At 41.2% G+C, this 19060-nt stretch overlaps 1 protein-coding gene across 7 annotated transcripts in view; it reads right to left on the bottom strand.

The window, feature by feature from the left end:
• The window catches only part of Prickle1 (prickle planar cell polarity protein 1), a 104475-nt gene that overhangs the window by 9696 nt on the left and 75719 nt on the right, over positions 1 to 19060 (bottom strand). For 2 of the 7 annotated variants that reach the window (XM_078014859.1, XM_021726105.3), the window contains 2 exons: positions 2009 to 2194; positions 242 to 355 (listed from right to left, as the gene is read on the bottom strand). In XM_078014859.1, the coding sequence (XP_077870985.1) occupies positions 242 to 355; positions 2009 to 2140 (246 nt within the window). In that variant the 5' untranslated portion in view covers positions 2141 to 2194. Of the gene's footprint in view, positions 1 to 241; positions 356 to 2008; positions 2195 to 11770; positions 12072 to 12170; positions 12415 to 12446; positions 12575 to 12696; positions 12769 to 19060 lie in introns of those variants that run through there. The other 5 variants (XM_040280785.2, XM_040280786.2, XM_005324846.4 and 2 more) reach the window with 5 other exon arrangements.

Below are 19060 nucleotides of genomic sequence, written 5' to 3'. Positions count from 1 at the left end.
AGGAATTTGTAGGAATTTGGTGGGTGGCTGCAAACACTATAAAAACCAACCTGTGTTGGTTAAGTTTATTGCACTCATCCTCTTTTCTTACAGAATGGGAAGCTGTATTCTCAGGCCAAATTTTAACTGATCAAAGACCCTAGAGAGGCCTAGCCAGTGAGAAGCTGGGATTTTGAGAGGCATCTCCATGTTTATTGTATATTTTCTTTTTTTCTAATTAGCTTTCTTTCTGTTATTTTACCTCATTATCATGTGGTGGCAACTGGTACAAAAGCTGTTTAATCCGATGTTTCTCTCCAGGGCTGTTAACATAAGGAACCTTTTCCTCTGGCAAGCACGCAAAATAGAGCTGGATCTGTGTAAGTGACAAAGAATGACATCAGTACACAGAAACTGTATGTCTTAGCTGGCTCAGTCTTTAAGTTACCTTTCCCTCAATACAAGGTTTGGCCTCTTGGAGCTAATGAGAAGACCAGCTGAGCCAACTCAGCAGAACTGCAAACCTTCAGATAACTAGCATCCAGCTGCTAAATTGCTGTTCAGGAATGCAATTTGTAGTGACAATTAGGAGCATCATAAATTATACACCATAAAAAATCCACATTTACTGTTACTATTCCTCAGTCAGTTCCAAGGGTCAGCCAAGGGATCAGCTGAGAGTCTGGGGTAAATTCTGCAGATGACTACATGGGCTATGTGACACTGTCCAATATCCAGCCACTATACAAACATTTAACTTGCTCTCTGCATCTTGTTACACATCACATTGCAGACTCTGATCAGGTTCTTTGAAGCATCTGCATCCTTAACTTCCATGGATGCTATTTTCTAAATATCTGGAATCAATCTTTCCAAGGAAATTGGAGACGAGCCATGCTGAACTATATTTAGTTCACTTTGAAAGGAGAACTTAATATTTGGTTTTTCTATTGTCTTTAAATAAGGAACATCCCTTAATGAGTACTGCAAAGGATACTGCAATGCTGAGAAGGAATGAAAATGATCCAAGGAAGAAAGATTAGGGCACATGGGACCTCTCTGTTTAGAAATCAATATCACACAAAACCTACCCACTCTGAGATTTAAGAAGGGGACTTTGTCAATGTATTGCTTCCCTAAGTGTGGTGCTAGCACTGTATCTTCTCCACATTGTATCAGCTCTAGAAGCTTTCACAGTTACAGACCCTTATTGAATAGCAGCTGCATGTGCCCTAGCTGCTGTGCAGGGCCCTGGATGAACAAGGACTCTCTGCTCTCAAAGGAGTTCCCACCATAAAGGAAATGGAACTATAACTCAGAAGCAAATGTACACTTGTCATCTTTTATTTCAAAGGATGTTTTTGCCCTCATAATAATATCTATCACCAGTGATTTTTTTCAAAAAGTTCATCATTATAAGGATATTGGGAAAATAAAAATAGGCATACAGATGGTTATCTTTCTTAAAATAATACAAAGCACAAAATTAACTCCTTAATTTTTTTTTTCCCCAATTACTCAGTCTGGTGAAAGACTCTTAAAAGTGAAGTTATCACAGGTTGAATTTCTAGACAGTACCCCTTCCGGTGGATTCTTATAGCTCGGCATCTCTCTTCCACAGCAAAGGCATTACTGACATCTAGCCTGGAAACTTTCCTTTTATTATCTTTTTGTTGTCACTGAAGTTTTAAAAAATGTAAATTCCTCTCTCTGAAGAGTGAGTGGATTTCATCAGAAACCCACATTACAAAGGCACACAGATGCAGGATGTGAGATTTCATCTATCATGAAGGCAAAAACTGCATCGCTGTGGGGTGACTGGATCCATGGGTGTAAAGAGATGGAAAACTTTCCTGGAGGAACTAAATAAGACCTTAAAAAGCAAAACTTCAAAGTCATCCAAAGAGGTGTGAGGGAACTGAGGGAAAGTGGTATGTCAGTGTTACTGCAAAAACACAACAAAACAATGCTCTAAAGTCTTAAGTCACATTGAAAAACAAAGCAGAAAATCATACTATTGGGTTCCTACCTGCTCTGGTCTGAGGCCTGGGGGCACCCAGGCATACTCCTCCAGTGCACAGCCAGAATCGTCATCTGAGGTGGAACTTCTCTGACAACCGAAAGCCAGTTTGCTCATTTTGGACTCCATCTCCAAAGGCATAATAATAAAGTTAAAAACCTGATCTCTCAGTCAAAGGACATCCAATAATGGCTCCTGTGGACAACACAAGAAAAAAAACAAAGAAATTAAAAACCTGAATGCATTATACTAGCCATCTCCAAGAGCTTTTATTGAATGCTTGTTTGCACACAGCTGGACCCAGAGAAAGTAATCAAATTTCTAGTGTCACCACCCTCCAATGCCCAGGACTATACAATTTGAAAATAGCCCCCTGAGTAGCTCAATATCTCAAAAATGCCTCCAAACCTAGTTTATTTCCAGTCACTTTAAAAAGGCACCTCTCTACACACCAATTTATTGGGAAAAGGACTCAAGAAAATTGTTTTGTTGATTTTCTAACTTGCCTACAAATGAAATTCCCGTAAAGTCCTAGTAGTTGTAGGAAGAAGTGTGAGGAACGGGGCCACCTGCTTTGTCTGCTATTCTGCCCCATGAAAAATGGCTGCAGAGACCCCCACCCCTGTCTCAGTTCCCCCATGTTTCCTAAGCAGTTTTCCCGCTGAGACAGTGCTGCCTGCTGGGAGTGGGTCCCCTGGGCCAAACTGCTTAGCTTTCAGACTTCTAATCATGACACTAAACTTAGTTTACACACTAAATAGAAATAGCACAGTTAAATCCCGATATAGCACATTAAATCCTCAAGCTTTTACTAAGGGCTCAAGTCAGCCAGACATTCATCAATGAGTTCCTTCAACAAACAGTAATTGGATACAGCACTAGGCTAAAATAAATTCCAGCTTGGTGACTATTAATGTTTAATTGCATTATAAGCCAGCATTTATTAAAGAGTTATGCAGCACCTACTATGTGTGAAATGCCATCAGCCCACTATTGGGCAAAGTAAGATGTTAAATCCTTTGTAAAGCCACCCCAGATGAAGGGCAGTAAAGGTGTCAGGACCATATTCCCTGCCCCAGGACCATGCATTGTCTTTATTAAGTGTGTTTTAATTCTTAAGAATCGTGCTTCACTCAAGGACCTAAGAAAAAAAGAAATGTCAGGCCTTTTAGAACCAGATAGTTCTTTTTATACCTGCCTCCTCCCCACAAAAATGATGTAAAAAAAGAAACTTGTAATTAGTGTAACCCAATCATTTTAGAGAAAAGGGTCAAGAAGTGACCTGCCTAAAGTCACCCAGCTAAGGACCTGAATCAGACTTCCAAAAGTTCTTCTGCCTTACTAAATATTCTCATTTGCTTCAACGTGGAAAAGGCAATGGAAAACTAAATAATTTCAGCCCAAGACAAGGTCATTTTTCCGCAGCTTGATGCAACCCAGTTAATATCAGAGAACGTCACTACCAACACCTGACTGTAGAAAGTGTCGTTTTCTTTTTATAAATCAAAAAACATTAAAAAATTAAAATTTTAATAGTTCACAAGCAGAAGTCTAACCCTGAAATCTCATGGCTACAATCTTTACTAGCAGTAGGAACAATGCCACCCAGTAGGTATTATTCGAACAGATAAATTTAACTTTCATTCACCCTGAACAAAAATTAAAGAAGACCTCATTTCCTACACTATCACTGGGAGGGAGGTGACCCTTTGCACAGGTGCATTCCTTCCCATCCTGACTTAGGAAAGGCTTTCTAAGCACAGGTGTGCTCCCCAGCTCCTCAATAAAAAAGGATGTGCTCATCAAAGTCAGAAATGTCTTGGATCTAAGTCTTTCTTCTTTGCTTTAAAAAAAGCAACCCCCACATGTCAAAGAAAGGGAACTAGAGGTTAAGACTTTCATTAGTAACTCAAAAACCCCCACCAGGAGAACCAGTGCCTTCGATGCAATTTGACCTGAATCGTGAATGAAATATGAGCACTTGTCCCTTGCCAAATCTGGCTGGGGAGGAGACACCACATTATGTACTCTGCAGTCTTACAAAGGACATAAATATTAAATAGAACCTAAAAATTAAATGTCATTATATTATAAAATAAGAGCAAACATCACAAATTATGACAAACCATGGATTTTTCCAAGCTAGCACAAAGATACAGAATTGCTACAGAGATGAATTACTTTTACAGCTGTACTCCTTGATGAGCCTTTTGTGAAAAAATGTAGAGTAAATTACTATCCTAATCAAGGTAAATCAATGTTAGCACTAAGTGCCACCCACCATCCTCCTCCCCTCTCAATCACCTGGACGTGCTGGCCATATCTCAAACCTGTAACTCATTTCATCCGAGCCTTTTAACAAACTACCCTGAGCATGGATTCACTAACAATGTGAAGAATACAACCTTAGGAACGTAAGTGACAAAATGATTTTTATCATAAACATGGCTTTTGGTTTTATTTGGTAGCACTCTGATTTATTTAATCCTTTGTGCATAGCCAGGTACTATTACTGTTATAGTAGTTAATAACGTATCAAGCAATCCAGAGTAGGTAGTATCTCACTTAACAGATAAGGAAACAGTCTCAGAGTGATTTGCCTCAGGGTAAATTGTCCAAGTTCAGAAAGTGAACAAGCTATTGTGTTTGGACCCGTTTGCTGTAATTCCTGAGATCACGACCCACTATGGCCCCACACTGCCTCTGAGGGACAGAAGCTGATCAGGCCAAGTTACTTTCTTGGTGAACTAATCGTGACAACTACATAGCAGACACACAAAATGATCCAACTGGAAAGGAGACAGTCTATTCACCCATAGAAAGTGAAGGAAAGCCCAGTAAAATGATAGAAATTCAACAGCCTATTCTTTCTCTCATACGTGGAAGCCGGGGGGGGGGGGGGGGAGAGAGAGAGAGAGAGAGAGAGAGAGAGAGAGAGAGAGAGAGAGAAAGAAAGAAAGAAAGAAAGAAAGAAAGAAAGAAAGAAAGAAAGAAAGAAAGAAAGAAAGGTGGGAGATCTCATGAAAATCAAAGGGAGATCAACTGAGTAGAGGGATGGGAGATGGATACTGGGAATGGTATGGGCCAAATTATATTGTTATATTGCTTTCATGTACAGATATATAAAAACAAATCCCACCATTATGTAAAATTGTAATACACCAATAAAAATATGTAAAAAAGGGGCTGGGACTGTAGCTCAGTGGTAGAGCATTTGCCTAGCATGTGTGAGGCACTGGGTTCGATTCTCAGCACCACATAAAAATAAATGAATAAAGGTCCATCAATGTCTAAAACAAACTAAAAATTTTAAAAAATATATATGTAAAAAAATCCAACAGCTTCATGAGCTATTGGTTCAGAATTTATTCACTGGAGGAAGTCTTTTTATTTTTCTTTTATATCAGAGGATAATTACTTAAAATGACCAAACTACATTTGTTAGCATGTCTTGAGTGCTGACCAAAAAACAAATATTAAAAACAAGTTCTAACACAGGAGACAGAAGACACCCTGGCTCATCAGAAGTAATATCTAGAAATAGCCTCATCACTATAAAAAAATGGAAATAAATGAAAGAAATAGTAACAATAAACAAACATCATTCATGATGCAAAAAATAATAATAAGAAGAAGTTCTAAACTGGGCACCATGACACACGCCTGTAATCCCAGTTAACTGGGAGGCCAACACAGGAGGATTGCAAATTCGAGGCCAGCCTCAGTAATTTAGCAAGATCCTGTCTGGAGGGGGAAAAAAGAAAAAAGGTGGAGGGAGGAAGCTGTGGGTATGGCTCAGTGGTAGAGCATCCCTGGGTTCAATTTCCAGTACCACAAAAACAGACAAAAGGAAAAAAAAAAAAAGACATAGTATGACCTCTACTTGGGTGGTTGTGGTAAGAGACACTACAATTATCACTAGCTTCACCTGGATTTTCTTATTTTTAAAAATTATCTGTACTGTTTTAAAGGACTGCCAATAGTCCCAGAAAGTTTATTCTTAATCAACTATTGAATATTACTGACTCATAACTTCGTTGGCTCATACAGTGACAGCAGCTGGCTGGTCAGAGAATGGCTCCTGTGCTTGTAAAAATGTTAATATAGAAATGATAAAAATGTGGTCTCACAAATGTCACAAACACCCCCTGTTTAGGCAGTCGCATTACTATGTGGTATTTACTTTGACACCACAAAAGGAAGAGGGGAGTCCACTTCACGTGCTTCCGTCTTCACCCAGGGTCTTCCCAGTGGTATCTAAACATGTTTGTATTTGGGCTGCTAAAAAACATCTTTTAGGTCAAGCATATGAGGTCATGGTAAAATCAGATCTAACAAAAAAGTGTCTTTAATTTTATTTTCAAGTGTTGTTTTTTAAGGACGATCATAAGAAATAGGAGCAGAAATCGGGTTTTACATAATAGTCTGAGTTGTACTGGAAATGGAACCACTCAGCCCTGGTATCATGTTATAGAGTAAAACATTTGTTCATTGCGCCTTTGTTTTCTTGCTCAGAACACTTTTAGATGGACAATGATGGCCCTATCCTCTGTCCTTCATGTTGCTATTTTTGTAACTTTTAATTTTGATGTAATTTCAAACTTCAGAAAAGTAACAAAACTCAATTGTTCACACTTTGCTCTACCTGCTTGATCATCATTTCTCTCTCTCACTCACAGACCACCCCCCCCCTTTTTAAAGAGAAGCAAAAAACTTTAATGGCTAATAACACCATCAAGGATGGCATTGAGGTCAGAGAGAACAGGTCTTTGAATTTAGGTGAGGCAGGTTAGGAGTTCTTTGCAGACACCGTTTTGAAATTTAAATGTTGGGGCTGGGGATGTGGCTCAAGCGGTAGCGGGCTCCCCTGGCATGCGTGCGGCCCGGGTTCGATCCTTAGCACCACATACCAACAAAGATGTTGTGTCCGCGAGAACTAAAAAATATTAAAAAAAAAATTCTCTCTCTCCTCTTTCACTCTCTCTTTAAAAAAAAAAAAGAAAATTAAATGTCAACATAAGAGAGGATGCTTTTTTCTTAGGAAGACAAGAATTATTATGGGGGATATTCCATCCAAGGATGTCACAGAAACTGAAGAGTTCCATTTTTTCCTTTGCCCTTTCTCTCCCCTCTTCCTTGAGAACAGTGAAACAGCTACTTCTTACCATTTAAAAGGAATCAAACACTTGCAGATGTATAACTTCTCAATCATCATATAATTGTCAAGAGAACATCTGCCCCCAAGAGGCAAGAGCTATGCTCAGGGAATGGAATCTGGTGCTCCCAGCACTCAGTAAACCCCAGCTCTGAAGTTTTTCATACCTTTCACAAGTTACCCAACATCTTAGGGCCTGCCTCTTTAAAAAAATCACAATTATGGGCTAGGGATATAGCTCAGTTGGTAGAGTGCTTGCCTCAAATGCACAAGGCCATGTGTTCAACCCCCAGCACCACAAAACAAAACAAAAAACCCCACAACTATAAGCTGGCACAGTAGTTCATGTAACCCCAGCGACTTGGGAGGTTGAGACAGGAGGATTTCGAGTTCAAAGCCAGCATCAGCAAAAAGTGAGGCACTAAGTATCAGAGAGACCCTGTCTCTAAATAAAACACAAAATAGGGCTGGGGATGTGGCTCAGTGGGTGAGTGTCCCTGAGTCCAATCTCCAGTACCAAAAAAACAACACTCCCTACCCCCCAAAAAACCCCATAATTACCTTCCTTCCAAAGATGGTTCAACTTAAGTATGCAAAAGAATTATATGAAAATAAAGAATTAGAGTCACTATGCAGTGTACCAACTGGCATTTTTACTTTCACTGACTAGACAGGTTTTTTTGAAGCCAACAGTGACATTTGGAATAGGAAAAACACGTTAGTAACAAATGAAGACTGCATATTGACACCTGGGCTTCATCTTTTTTGAGTTCAGAAGGCTCTAGCCTCTTAAAAGGCACATAATTTGGCCAAATTACTGACCATCATTTCCAGCTGTCTTGAAGGGAGTTTCTTACCAGTCCTTATAAAACCTCAGACACCACACACGTGGTGCTTGCACAGAGCGTGTATAAAAGTCGACAGCAGAGCAAGGTCTATCCAGTAGTCTTAGGTTGAACAACTGTAAAACACCTCATTTCTGTTTAGTTATGAGGGGGCACTTGATCCTCAAATTAAGAGTATGGTCCCGCGCACCCCACACAATGATAGCAGGTTCCTATAATAGCAGGTTCCTCATGAAATTCACTTTCTAGATTTGTTCACTAAAGTCATTCATTCATCCTTGTATTTAAATGTCACTATTGATGGTTCCTGGGGAAAGCAACTGACATATATTCCACTGGGGTGGGGGGCCTTAAAGAAAATATAGCCACAGTGATAAGAATATTTCCAAATTCCATTTTTTATTTCCTTGCTTTCTTTGGTGGTGGTTTATGTGTAAATAATTTGTGATTTAGCATGTTGCTGATTACCTGCTTTCATTCTGAGAACAATGGAAAGAGTGCTGGCTTCAGGATTCAAGACACCAGAGTTTTAGTCCAGCCATCCAGCTGGGTGTGACCTGGGAACCTGGTCCTCACCTGGAACATGAGGGAAGTTTAGGGATGCTTCATAATGAGGAGCTGATGTTCAGAACAGCCCAATCCCTGACTCATAACTCCGTGATGATTGATAAACTTTCTATAGGTTTTTTTTTCCCCTGCTTTCATGTTTGATTTCTGTTACTTTGGTCTTTTAACTAGGCTTTCCCTTTTCCAATAACCTCTGAACACTTTTTTAGTTTGTCATTTTCAGTATTCTGTAAAGAAACTAATCTTTGAGAAAGTGTGTCTCAAAGTACTTAGTGAGCACACTGTGGATGAGGGCATAACCATTCCTCCTATAAACACAAAAGTCACTGGTCAAATGAGATATCACTTGGTTTGAGATATTATTCAAACTAAAAAAGCAGCTTTATTACTTTGGCATGCTATTTTGATTATCTGGGGATCACTGTATTTCCTACTGGTCTGTATGCTGCATCCACAATAACTAAGGTTTATTATTTTGACTAACTTTGACATAACACATAAATGAGTACTTTTTTCCTCCAGAAAGCTTAGTAAGAAGCACAATATTTGGAGGTCCAGAGGCAGTGAAGAGTGAACACAATCACTACAAATATATTCTTCCAAAGCAGCAGCAATAAATGGCAATGGTATCTGAGTCAGATTTTCAGAAATTACACATGTCAGACTTTGGACTTGATGGTATATGAGTGAAAGATATTTCTACCCTTGAAGAAGATTAACATGATAAGAAAAGGATCTTGGGAGAGGTCAAAGCCTCTCTAAGGAAGCTTAAACATGTTAACTTTGGGAGGGAAAGTAAAAAGAACTAATAGAAAAGGGGGAAATTGAGTCAATATAATTTTGAGTAATAGAAGACTTGAAAGATGATGTACTTATTGGTACTATGATACTACAGTGATATCCCTGTAGGGTATATTATATGGTGTACCTATAAATTCCACAGGGCAACTGGGAAGCTGAAGGAGGATTTGAGGGAATTTGGGAGAGTAAGTTCAATCAGATACAGATTGAGGTTATAACTGTATATCAGTTGTGGTATGGTTCCTATTATTTATTCATCACTTTCTTGGATCAAGTCACCAAATTAAATCAAAATCATGCAACTGTTATTCAGTAATTTTCAGTGCTGGTCATGGAATATGAAGTCTAAGGTCTAACTTCCAATATTTTTTCCCAGAGACATTTCTCTCTATGTGAAAACTATCATGATATTATAAGGTCTTTATAAAAAAAAGTCTTTCTTGTGTGAACATACCCAAGTACATGAGAAATCCTTTGGTCACTAAAAACCAGAAAAGATACTGATTTGTGAAGTCAATTGGGCTAACATTCCCTAGGTGTCCCCTGCTGCTAAGTGCCATCCTGTGAGTCACAAGCAGTTTTAAGAACTCCTTTGTTAAAACTGCTTGTTAACAAGGCCTTCCTGCATAGAAGATGTAGATCACAGGTTCTCCATTCAAAAACTACTAGTTCTTTCAGGTTAAATATGTAGGTGAATCAAATTTAAATAGAGACAAATTTGGCAGTACAAACATATAACACTTCCTTTATATAAAGTTCCTTGTTTGTGATGTCCTTAACTTAAAATTAAATAAATCCAGAACTATGGAAACTATTGCAATTAAGATCTGAATTGCATGGTAAAAGGACACTGCACTGTAATTTTCTTAAAGTTTTCACACACCCTAAGTACACTCCATGACTTATTGTGTGCTAGAGACGAAATTCATTGCCAACAGAATCCAACTCTATTTCAGTTATATTGAAAAATAAAAGCATAATGAAGTTATCTATCAGAAAAGATTGCTTATAAATCATTCCTTAATTAAAAGTGCTTCATACCAGCAATAACCCTTTGGTATTTTCTGCATTTTCCAGGTAAATCTCCACCCAGCTTGCACATTTTCCGACAGCTGAGTGGGCTGTCATGTACCACCCAGTTGCCAAAACACTATCCATTTTTCCAAGAGGAAATGTGGAACTCAAAAGCATTCTAATTTCATGCACAATACATTCCACGACAGTAAGGCAGACTGCTTAACAAAAGGAGGAAACATGATGACAAAGCAGGGTCCTTTGCCAAGCGACGATTTGGGGGTCAGGTTATTTGGCTGTAAACTGGTACATAAAGATAGGATCCAAAATGCATCTGCTGCAGCATGAGGCCTACCATTCCAGGCACTGTCCTAACGAGTTCATTATTTTCCATAATAGGGGTGTGTGTGTGTGCAGATATTTTCTCAAAACTGTGTTCCCGTCAGTCTCCTATTGATTTTTTTTTTTAAATTTCTATTTCCAACGGCAGCCCAAGGAAACGGCAGCCAGACTTGACTCCAATGTACACAGAGACTCGGGTTTCACCCCGTCACCTGTTGGCTCCTGAACAACACTCCTCTTTGTGAAACTCACAGCACTCATTTGAAACAAGTTTCCAGAGAAAACACTTCAATAAAGTGTTTGAGAAGTCACAAGACTCGAGTTGTAAAAACAAACTCCACACACAGCCTGGTTTATACAGCCACCGATGAACGTGAAACCCGGAGCCTTTTAAAAGCCTTGAAAACGGACCCGAGGAGAGCACGAGGGAAGGGATGTCACCCTTCTTCGCGGAAAATTCGGCGGGCCAATTCTTAAGAGCTGCGAGTGCGGGCTGTCGGGGACTCCCTGGGGTCAACCCACCCAAGCAACCAGAAAAGGGACACACCTAAAAGAAGGCGTCCCGGTCCCCTGCGCCTCAAGACCTGGCACGGCGCGCGGCAGCGGCGGCTCAGGCCGCGAGGGGGCGCCCAGGGCCGTGAGTCGGACCGGGTTCCCTGCCCTCGACCGTGTGGCCGATCGTGGGGAGCCCGAGGTCGAAGTAGAGCCCCGGCGGCAGGGAGCGAACCCCTTGAAGTCGCCGACGCGAAGCCCCCAGAACAGCCCCAAGGTTCCCGAGGATAGAATAGTTGCTCCGAACTCCCGATTCCCACCTCCAGCAGAAAGCACCTCTCAGCGCAGCACCGCCACCTCTGCAGAAGAGCACTAGTTCCGCAGCCCGCTACCGCACCGAGTGGCTGCGGGGCACCACGACTCCCCCCCCCCCAAGCTTCCGCAGAGAAGCCCCCTCCCTGCAGGCGCGAGCCGAAGCGCACCTCCCAGCCCTCCGGCGTTGAGCCCCTGTCGCCTGTTGCCATCCAGCCCCACACCTAGACAGCGGCTCCCCACCTGCAGTCTCGGGCAGACGAGCCGAGCACGGCCTGCAGCCCTCGTCGCGGCCCACGAACCTGCCAAGCCCCGCGGCGCGCACTCCCGCCGCTCACTGCTCTGCGGCTGGCTGCCCGGCGCGGTTAGCTCCCGGAGGAAAGAAAAAGGTTTGGATGTCCCCCACGTCACCCTGGCCCACCCATTTCCGGAAGAGACCCTAGCAGAGCAGAGACTGAGAAGCAAGGTAGCCAGCGTAGGGTCCCCACTAAGTCGTTGCCGGCCGCACCCCTGGGGTCGTGGCGCAGAGCTGGCCCCGCCTGGCAAGCGAGGGGTCGCTCCCGCCCCGCCGTGACGCACTTTCCACCCCCACTCCCGGCCTGTCCTGATCGACCACCTTTCGATGCACCGCAGTGATTCTCACCCACGACAGCTCCCTAACCAGCCGTGGGGGTCCCGGCAAAAGATCCTTCAGCTCCGTGACAACCCTCTGTCCCCTCTGGCTTTGCAATCTCTGCTCCCTGGTGTTTGAGTTGCTTCGTCCAGGCCACCGCACCCCCCACGCCCCAGCTCTGCGAATCTCCGGGATCCTCCACCACCGAGAGAAAAAACCGTCTCCACTCAGCGACAGGAGCCCGCCTGGGGCCCGCGAGCTTCAGAAGTAACCAGAGCCCGCAGTGGAAAAAAAAAAAAAAGTAACCATTTCGCTTCCTGCAGATCCCACCCTCAGCGGAGCGCCACAGTCTGGCCGCCTGGCTCGCGATCCTAGCCCGGCTGGGCTCTGGGCTCCCGACCGCAGGAGGCGCCTGCCCTGCCAGATCTCCACGCTGCCCGCTTTCCAGGAACTGTCACTGCTGACCATGCCCCTGGCAGGTGTCCACGAGGTCCCGCGCGCTATTCCTCGAAAAGTTACCCACCCACTTGGCCAGCTTCACGGCTTGAGCACCTACCTCCATCCGCCTGCTCCATTCCCCAGAGCCTTAGTGATGGGAGCCTCTGCGATTCAGATACCCCAGGAAGCTTATGTAAACTTCCCCCTCCCGCAGGTGCACACAAGGCCACTAAGGCGAGAGAATATGCAAGGCTACCACTCTGCCCATAACAATGTCAGCTCCACGCTACCCATAACAATGTCAGCAAATGGTACGTTTAACCAAGTTCTCACTAGGAAGGGCTCATTAACATATGAATTCTCTCCTTCAGACTTCCTTGCATTTAGGAGTGATTCCTGTTGCTTAGAGCAGGAGATTTATTTTTATCAGTAAATAACAGCAAAAGAGAAGGCGTTAGGTCAAGCAATGTACTTAAGTGCTAGCAAGAGTTACAAACAAATTGGGTGAATATCCTTAAAACATAAGAAAATGCCCCACATTTAAGGCTAATCTTGCTTCTAAGCTATTTATAGGTACACTAAATGGAACTTCAGTTGTCTACAGAAAGGATTTTAAAAAAGCAAAATCAGGACTGCCAAGCAAGCCCAGAAAGAAATTATAGATTAATAACAGCAGCAGAGGTCTGAGTCTCTATCAAACTACAAATTTTAGTTTTATCAATTGCCACCTATCTCCAGGTGATAACATGCCAAGAGAAGGAGGAGGTAAAGCACATTATTTAAGAGCTGCACCAGTTTCTAGTAGGCTAGTAAATAAAAAGCAACTTCAAAATAGTCACCGTTCCTTTGTGGTCTTCTGTTTGTTTTGGTTTGGTTTCTTGAAATAGGGTCTCAATAAATTGCTTAGGCTAGCCTCAAACTTTCCATCCTCCTGCATAAGTCTCCAAGATAGGTGGGATTACAGGCGTCCAAAGTTGAGCACAAACTTTTTCTTTTTTTCTTTTCTTTTCTTTTCTTTCTTTCTTCTTTTTTTTTTTTTTGTTTAAATCCTGTATCATCAGAATTCCTTGGGAGTAATTTGCAACATATATATTTCTATAGTATACAATGAACAATAGCCTATTCTAACGTGATTTTAAAATATACAGGTTGGGGCTGGGGCTGGGGCTCAGCAGTAGCACACTTGTCTGGCATGCGTGAAGCACTGGGTTCAATTCTCAGCACCATGTATAAATAAATAAAGGTCTATCAACATCTAAAAAAAATTTAAAAATACACAAGTTGCCATAAATAAATCAGCCAAATAAACAATTCTGTTATCGAATTCTGTTATCTCTGCTGCAAAACAAAGCAGCTGAGCAGAAGTGGATTTGTGTGTGTGTGTGTGTGTGTGTGTGTTACTTTTTTAAAGTGGCAGGGTCCAAAATTTGGGGTTTTGCTGTTAGATTAGTTTGGACACACTGACTCAGAAAACACAATTTGTAATTCAAATAAATCAGCTAAATGGATTCAGTTTTCAAGAAGATTCTCCAAACATTCTAACGTAGAACTCCTCTGGCCTAAGGGCACAGGGATTTGTGGGAAGACTTCAAAGGTTACCACTTTCCCCTGTGGATCTGTGAAATTAACCATGAATACCTGGGTTAGATTTCCTTTTCTCTACTTCATTCTGTTTGGACTTCCACAGGAATGACTTTAACTCACAGTATCTGTAGAATAAATGTGCAATGATTTATTGATTCAACCAGGCCCTAAATTATCATTTCATTCAGATACAGGGAGTATCTATCTGTAGGTGAATGCATCCAGCCAGGCTGACCCTTTTTGAAATAGTTCAGAAGGAGAGCTTCCCATTAGTTGAGGCCACAAAATTAGAGGGTATGTTTCCTCCAAGACAGTTATTTTCAACAGGTACTGTCAACTTTATTGTCTATTGTGTTTTTACTGATAAAGCAGTTTGGAGACAGTTAAAAGCTTCCTACTAACTCTCAATTTGAATGAAACAGAATTTGGTCTGGTCTGAAAGGCACTGCTATTGTCAAGAGTGAATTATGCAGAATATGGAGCAAGGCCCTCCAACCAGCATCCTTTTGTTTCAGCAAGGTGAATAGTCATTGCTTAAAGAGCACACTTGAGTTGGGTAAGAAAGAAACCCCAGAAATTCTCAGGGTTTAGTTTCCTCTATTCTGATCTGCTATACTGTCACCTCCACAGAAAGTCCTTGTCCAGTCCTCTAACCCAAAATACCACCCCTCCCTTCATTTGCAATGTACATCTTCTCAGCATTTGTCATTGCCTGGGGTCACATGTCTATCTATTCATTGGTTTGCTGTTTTCTTCCTTGAGAGTTGGGGATCTTTTGGGATTTGCTACTATATTCTAATCATTCCGACACACAGCAAGAGATGCAACAAACATGAGTTAAATGAATGAATGATTCTCACACATCATTCTTTCTAGGTCCTCTCAGGTATACCATATCTTTACAAATATCTCCATTTCTAATGTAAAACCATGCTGAACTACATTGTCTTAATAGGGAAGATTATAATAGAAAACCAAAAACATGCCAGGGAGCAAAGAAATAAATAGGTAGTATTCTGTTTGTCAAATGCCTGTCAGCTATATTTTAAGTCTGGCAGAAAAGAATAAAAAATAAATAATAATTTAAAAAAATAAATAATTTATTAAATTTATTATTTATAAAAAATAAAATAAAAATAAAATAAAATAAATAATAAAAAAGCATACAGCAAATCTTGGTGCTAATCCTTGGTTCTCCAGTGATTTTCTTTTCTTCTTCTTTTTAAAAAATATTTATTTTATTTTATTTTTTATTTTTATGTGGTGCTGAGGATCAAACCCAGTGTCTCTCACATGCAAGGCAACCGCTCTACCACTGAGATCCAACCCCAGTTCTCCAGTGACTTTCACATAGTGACCTTGAGGTCTTTTCTGTCTTTTCTTCCTTTGTAAAACAGACCTCCTTCTTAGTTTTAAGGCTAAAACTCTTGGTCTTGGTCTCAGATATTTGAAAGGATTTATAACCAAATGTCATTAATCTAGGATGATGACATTAGAAGCCTTTAGGTTTCTTAACAGAAAAGAGAGATCAAGGGCTCCAATATTCATTATGACATCTCACTGAATTCAATTTGAGACACAGTTGACAATGACATTAAGTATGGCTTTAGTTTTGATCTGCATTGGGGACATTATTTAGGATAGCAGTTAGTTTGTGTTGACAAGATACAGATAGGTAACTAAAAGAAACATAAAATGATGCAACTGTAGAATTAAAAACAATTCTTGGGAATCCTTCGGGAACTGAGATCTGGAGGGATCATTTTAATAATTCTTCATGTTTGTCCCCCAAATTAGTTATCACTGCAAGTTTGTGCAACATGTCTTACTTTCTGGTCAATTTTAAACATTTCTATTGTAGCTCAGATCGGACAGTATACCTTGGTGGGTCACTGAACATTTGTAAATTTTAGTTACCATTAGTTGAGTCCTTAGCCTCTCCAGGAAAAGGCCCCAAGGCAGATATCAAGCTCTTCCTAGAGCCAACAGGCATTATGGAGCTTTATAATAGGTTGCAGTTTTCCTAGGTCTCCAATTACTTTCTTTCCCCTTTGATTATATTTAAAGCAATGTGATTAGAGAGCACTGGTTCTTTAACATTTTCTACACCCAATCCCTTTAGAGTTACTCCTCCAGTCCTCTCCCCTCCCCCACCTTCTTTGTGAATGAGGTAAATACCCTGATGCTTGGGGTTTGGAGTTAGGAGACTAAATGCCTATTTTCTGTCAATTACTAGGTCTGACGTTGGGGTAAATCACTTCTCTAAGGTGTTAGTTTTTTTTTGTTGTTGTTGCTTTTCCACCTCTTAAAATACTAGAGTTTCAGTTAGACAGTGTTCAGAACTTTTGAGGAGGGAACACAATCCATTTTCAACTCAAAGAGGACAGATGAATGGGACCCTGCTCCGGTTGAAGTCCTGGATTAGTTCCCTTCCAGAGCTCCTCCATCATAGCCTTGGCCATTCTTCCAAAGCAGCCAGGCCCCTCCATTTCAAGATGCACGTTCCCAGAAGCTCTGCTAGAACTTTCTGAGTGTTTAAAAACGAGACGACCCTGATACTGGATAGGTGTTTACTACCCAAGTTAGGTGGGAGGATACAGGATCGGGACTAGCCCTGACTCTTGTTCAGGGTTGGAACTACAGTAAAAACCCACCCCTCACTCCCAACTATCCTGAAGGATGATTTCCCATATCCCAGGGAATACTGCTTTTAGAGAAGTTCTGATCTTAGTTTCCACAACCTTCTCAACTCCTATAGGTTGGGGTATAATACGTTCTGAAACTTCACTACTGAAAAACTGCCAAAATGTTAAGAGATTCAGAGTAAATCTTCCAAAAAAAGCAGTGTTAGAGCTATACTATGGAAAGATACCCAAAATACAGTGAGTGGCTACCCCCCAAATACATTATGATTGCATTGTTATAACTAATAATTTATAAGATAGTATATGCAAAGTCCAATTATGCAGAGAATGTGTGTGTGTGTGTGTGCGCGCGCATGCAGGTGTGTATGTGTGTGTGTATAATATATCAAAGTATTAATACGGTTTCCAGGGGAGGGCAGGTTATGGGAAACGATCATTTTATTTTATTATCCTGTGTGTATGTGTGTGGTATTGGCAATTGAACCCAGGGGTGCTCTATCACTGAGCCATATTCCCAGCTTTTTTTATTTGCTGAGGCTGGTCTCAAACTTGAGATTCTCCTGCCTTGGCCTCCTAAGTGGCTAGGATTAGAGGCATGTGCCACCACAACTGGCTGAAAACTATCATTTAAAAATCATTTATAAAATAAGACAGTGAGGATCAAGGAAGAGTGAGGGTGGGGTGACATTTGAACTGCATCTTCAAAGATTGCAAGTAGTTGATGGGGGGTAATTAAGAGAGTGGGGCTGGGTTAGGGAATAGGGCCTAGGCCAAGTTGAACCAATCAAAGTCTGAGGGCAAAAGGGCTGAAGCAGAGGAGGGAGAGGCCGGAGACTGTACCCAAAGATATAGGCAGGCCCATGCTGTGGAAGCCATAATAAGGATACCAAGTTCTCCCAGGGGTAGTGGGGAGCCACAGAAGCTAAAGCAGAGAAAAGTTGCATGATCACAGATATTCCCTAATTAGAGGGAGGGTCAAGAGAACAATGCCAGGAGAACAGATAGAAAGAGTCTGGAAACTGACCCAGCAGTCAAGGGCAGAGAAGACAAGACAGTGTTTCTGAGGAAGTAATTACTGGGGACAGAGGGGGGGGGGAACTGACCTTGGGCTGCCCAGTGTATATTGTGGGAATGAGGAGGTGAGAGGGACAGATGGGCCCTGACATTCCTAAATGAATCCACATTCCCAAGGTCTCTCCTTGAGAGATCACCAAAAGCTCAGTCCTGAGGTGAGCTTTAACTTGGAACTGCAAGTATTATTTTTCAGTGCCCATGGAGACAAACTTAAGGTAACCCAAAGGATTTACATTCTTGAACTCAAACTTTATCTTCCCATTGATTCTCACTTTTAAAATATAATATTTACATACTCCAGAGTTAGAGTTCAGAGTTGAAAGAAATGAGCACATGATTTTCAAGTTGAAATATAATCTCTGCAGAAGAACCACCTAACGCCTAAAGCAAAGGTCAAAACGATGTTGAAAGTGCGGTTGGCAATCTAGCAGCTGGTGTTTAATAGAAAACACCTAAATAACAAACATTGCTCCATCTTGAAACTCAAAATTATAGAATGTTTGCTGCTTTACTTCATGACCTACCTGCTCAAATCTATTTTGCTCACCACCATTTAAATTCTCCACTGGCTAAGATGATTGGTTCCCACAAGGGAAAATCTGGGCATGCCAGCTTTTAACACTGTTAACTGTGTGCTATAACTAACCAAGGTGCTTTAAGAGAGGTGTCAGCAAAGAATTATTTCAAGCAGCCCGAAAACTCTTGCCAAAATAAAAAAGGTCAGCAAAACTTTCCATAACATTTCATTATCTTATCTGAGATCCCAAAACCCTTTCCGCAACTGTAGGGATTTAAAGGAGGTGATTTTGTAGTGGAGACTGGCTTACAAGCTTTAATTAGATTGAGCAGGGGCTAGGATATGGAATTCAAATTGTTCGGCTGGTCTTGAATCACAGATAAGTAACTGTCTCTGGATCTAAGTTACTTTGACTATTTCCTTTTCCCCTTAGGTTTGGAGCTGTAATCTCTTCAACATTGAAGTTGCATTAAATTATAGAGGGATTAAGGGCATAGGCATAGTGTCTGTTGTGTTTAGTGATACTTCTAAGTACTTATACCCTGGATGCTTTGCCTAAGAGTAGATTCTTACTAAATATTTTTTGAGTGGTGAATGACTGTTTTGCTCATATTTGATCTTCCATGGATGCTGACTTGGGAATGCATACTAGGTATTCTTAC

This window comes from Ictidomys tridecemlineatus, chromosome 6 (genome assembly GCF_052094955.1).
Source record: "Ictidomys tridecemlineatus isolate mIctTri1 chromosome 6, mIctTri1.hap1, whole genome shotgun sequence".
Classification (NCBI taxonomy): Eukaryota; Metazoa; Chordata; class Mammalia; order Rodentia; family Sciuridae; genus Ictidomys; species Ictidomys tridecemlineatus.
This window is presented reverse-complemented; position numbering and strand designations above follow the sequence as displayed.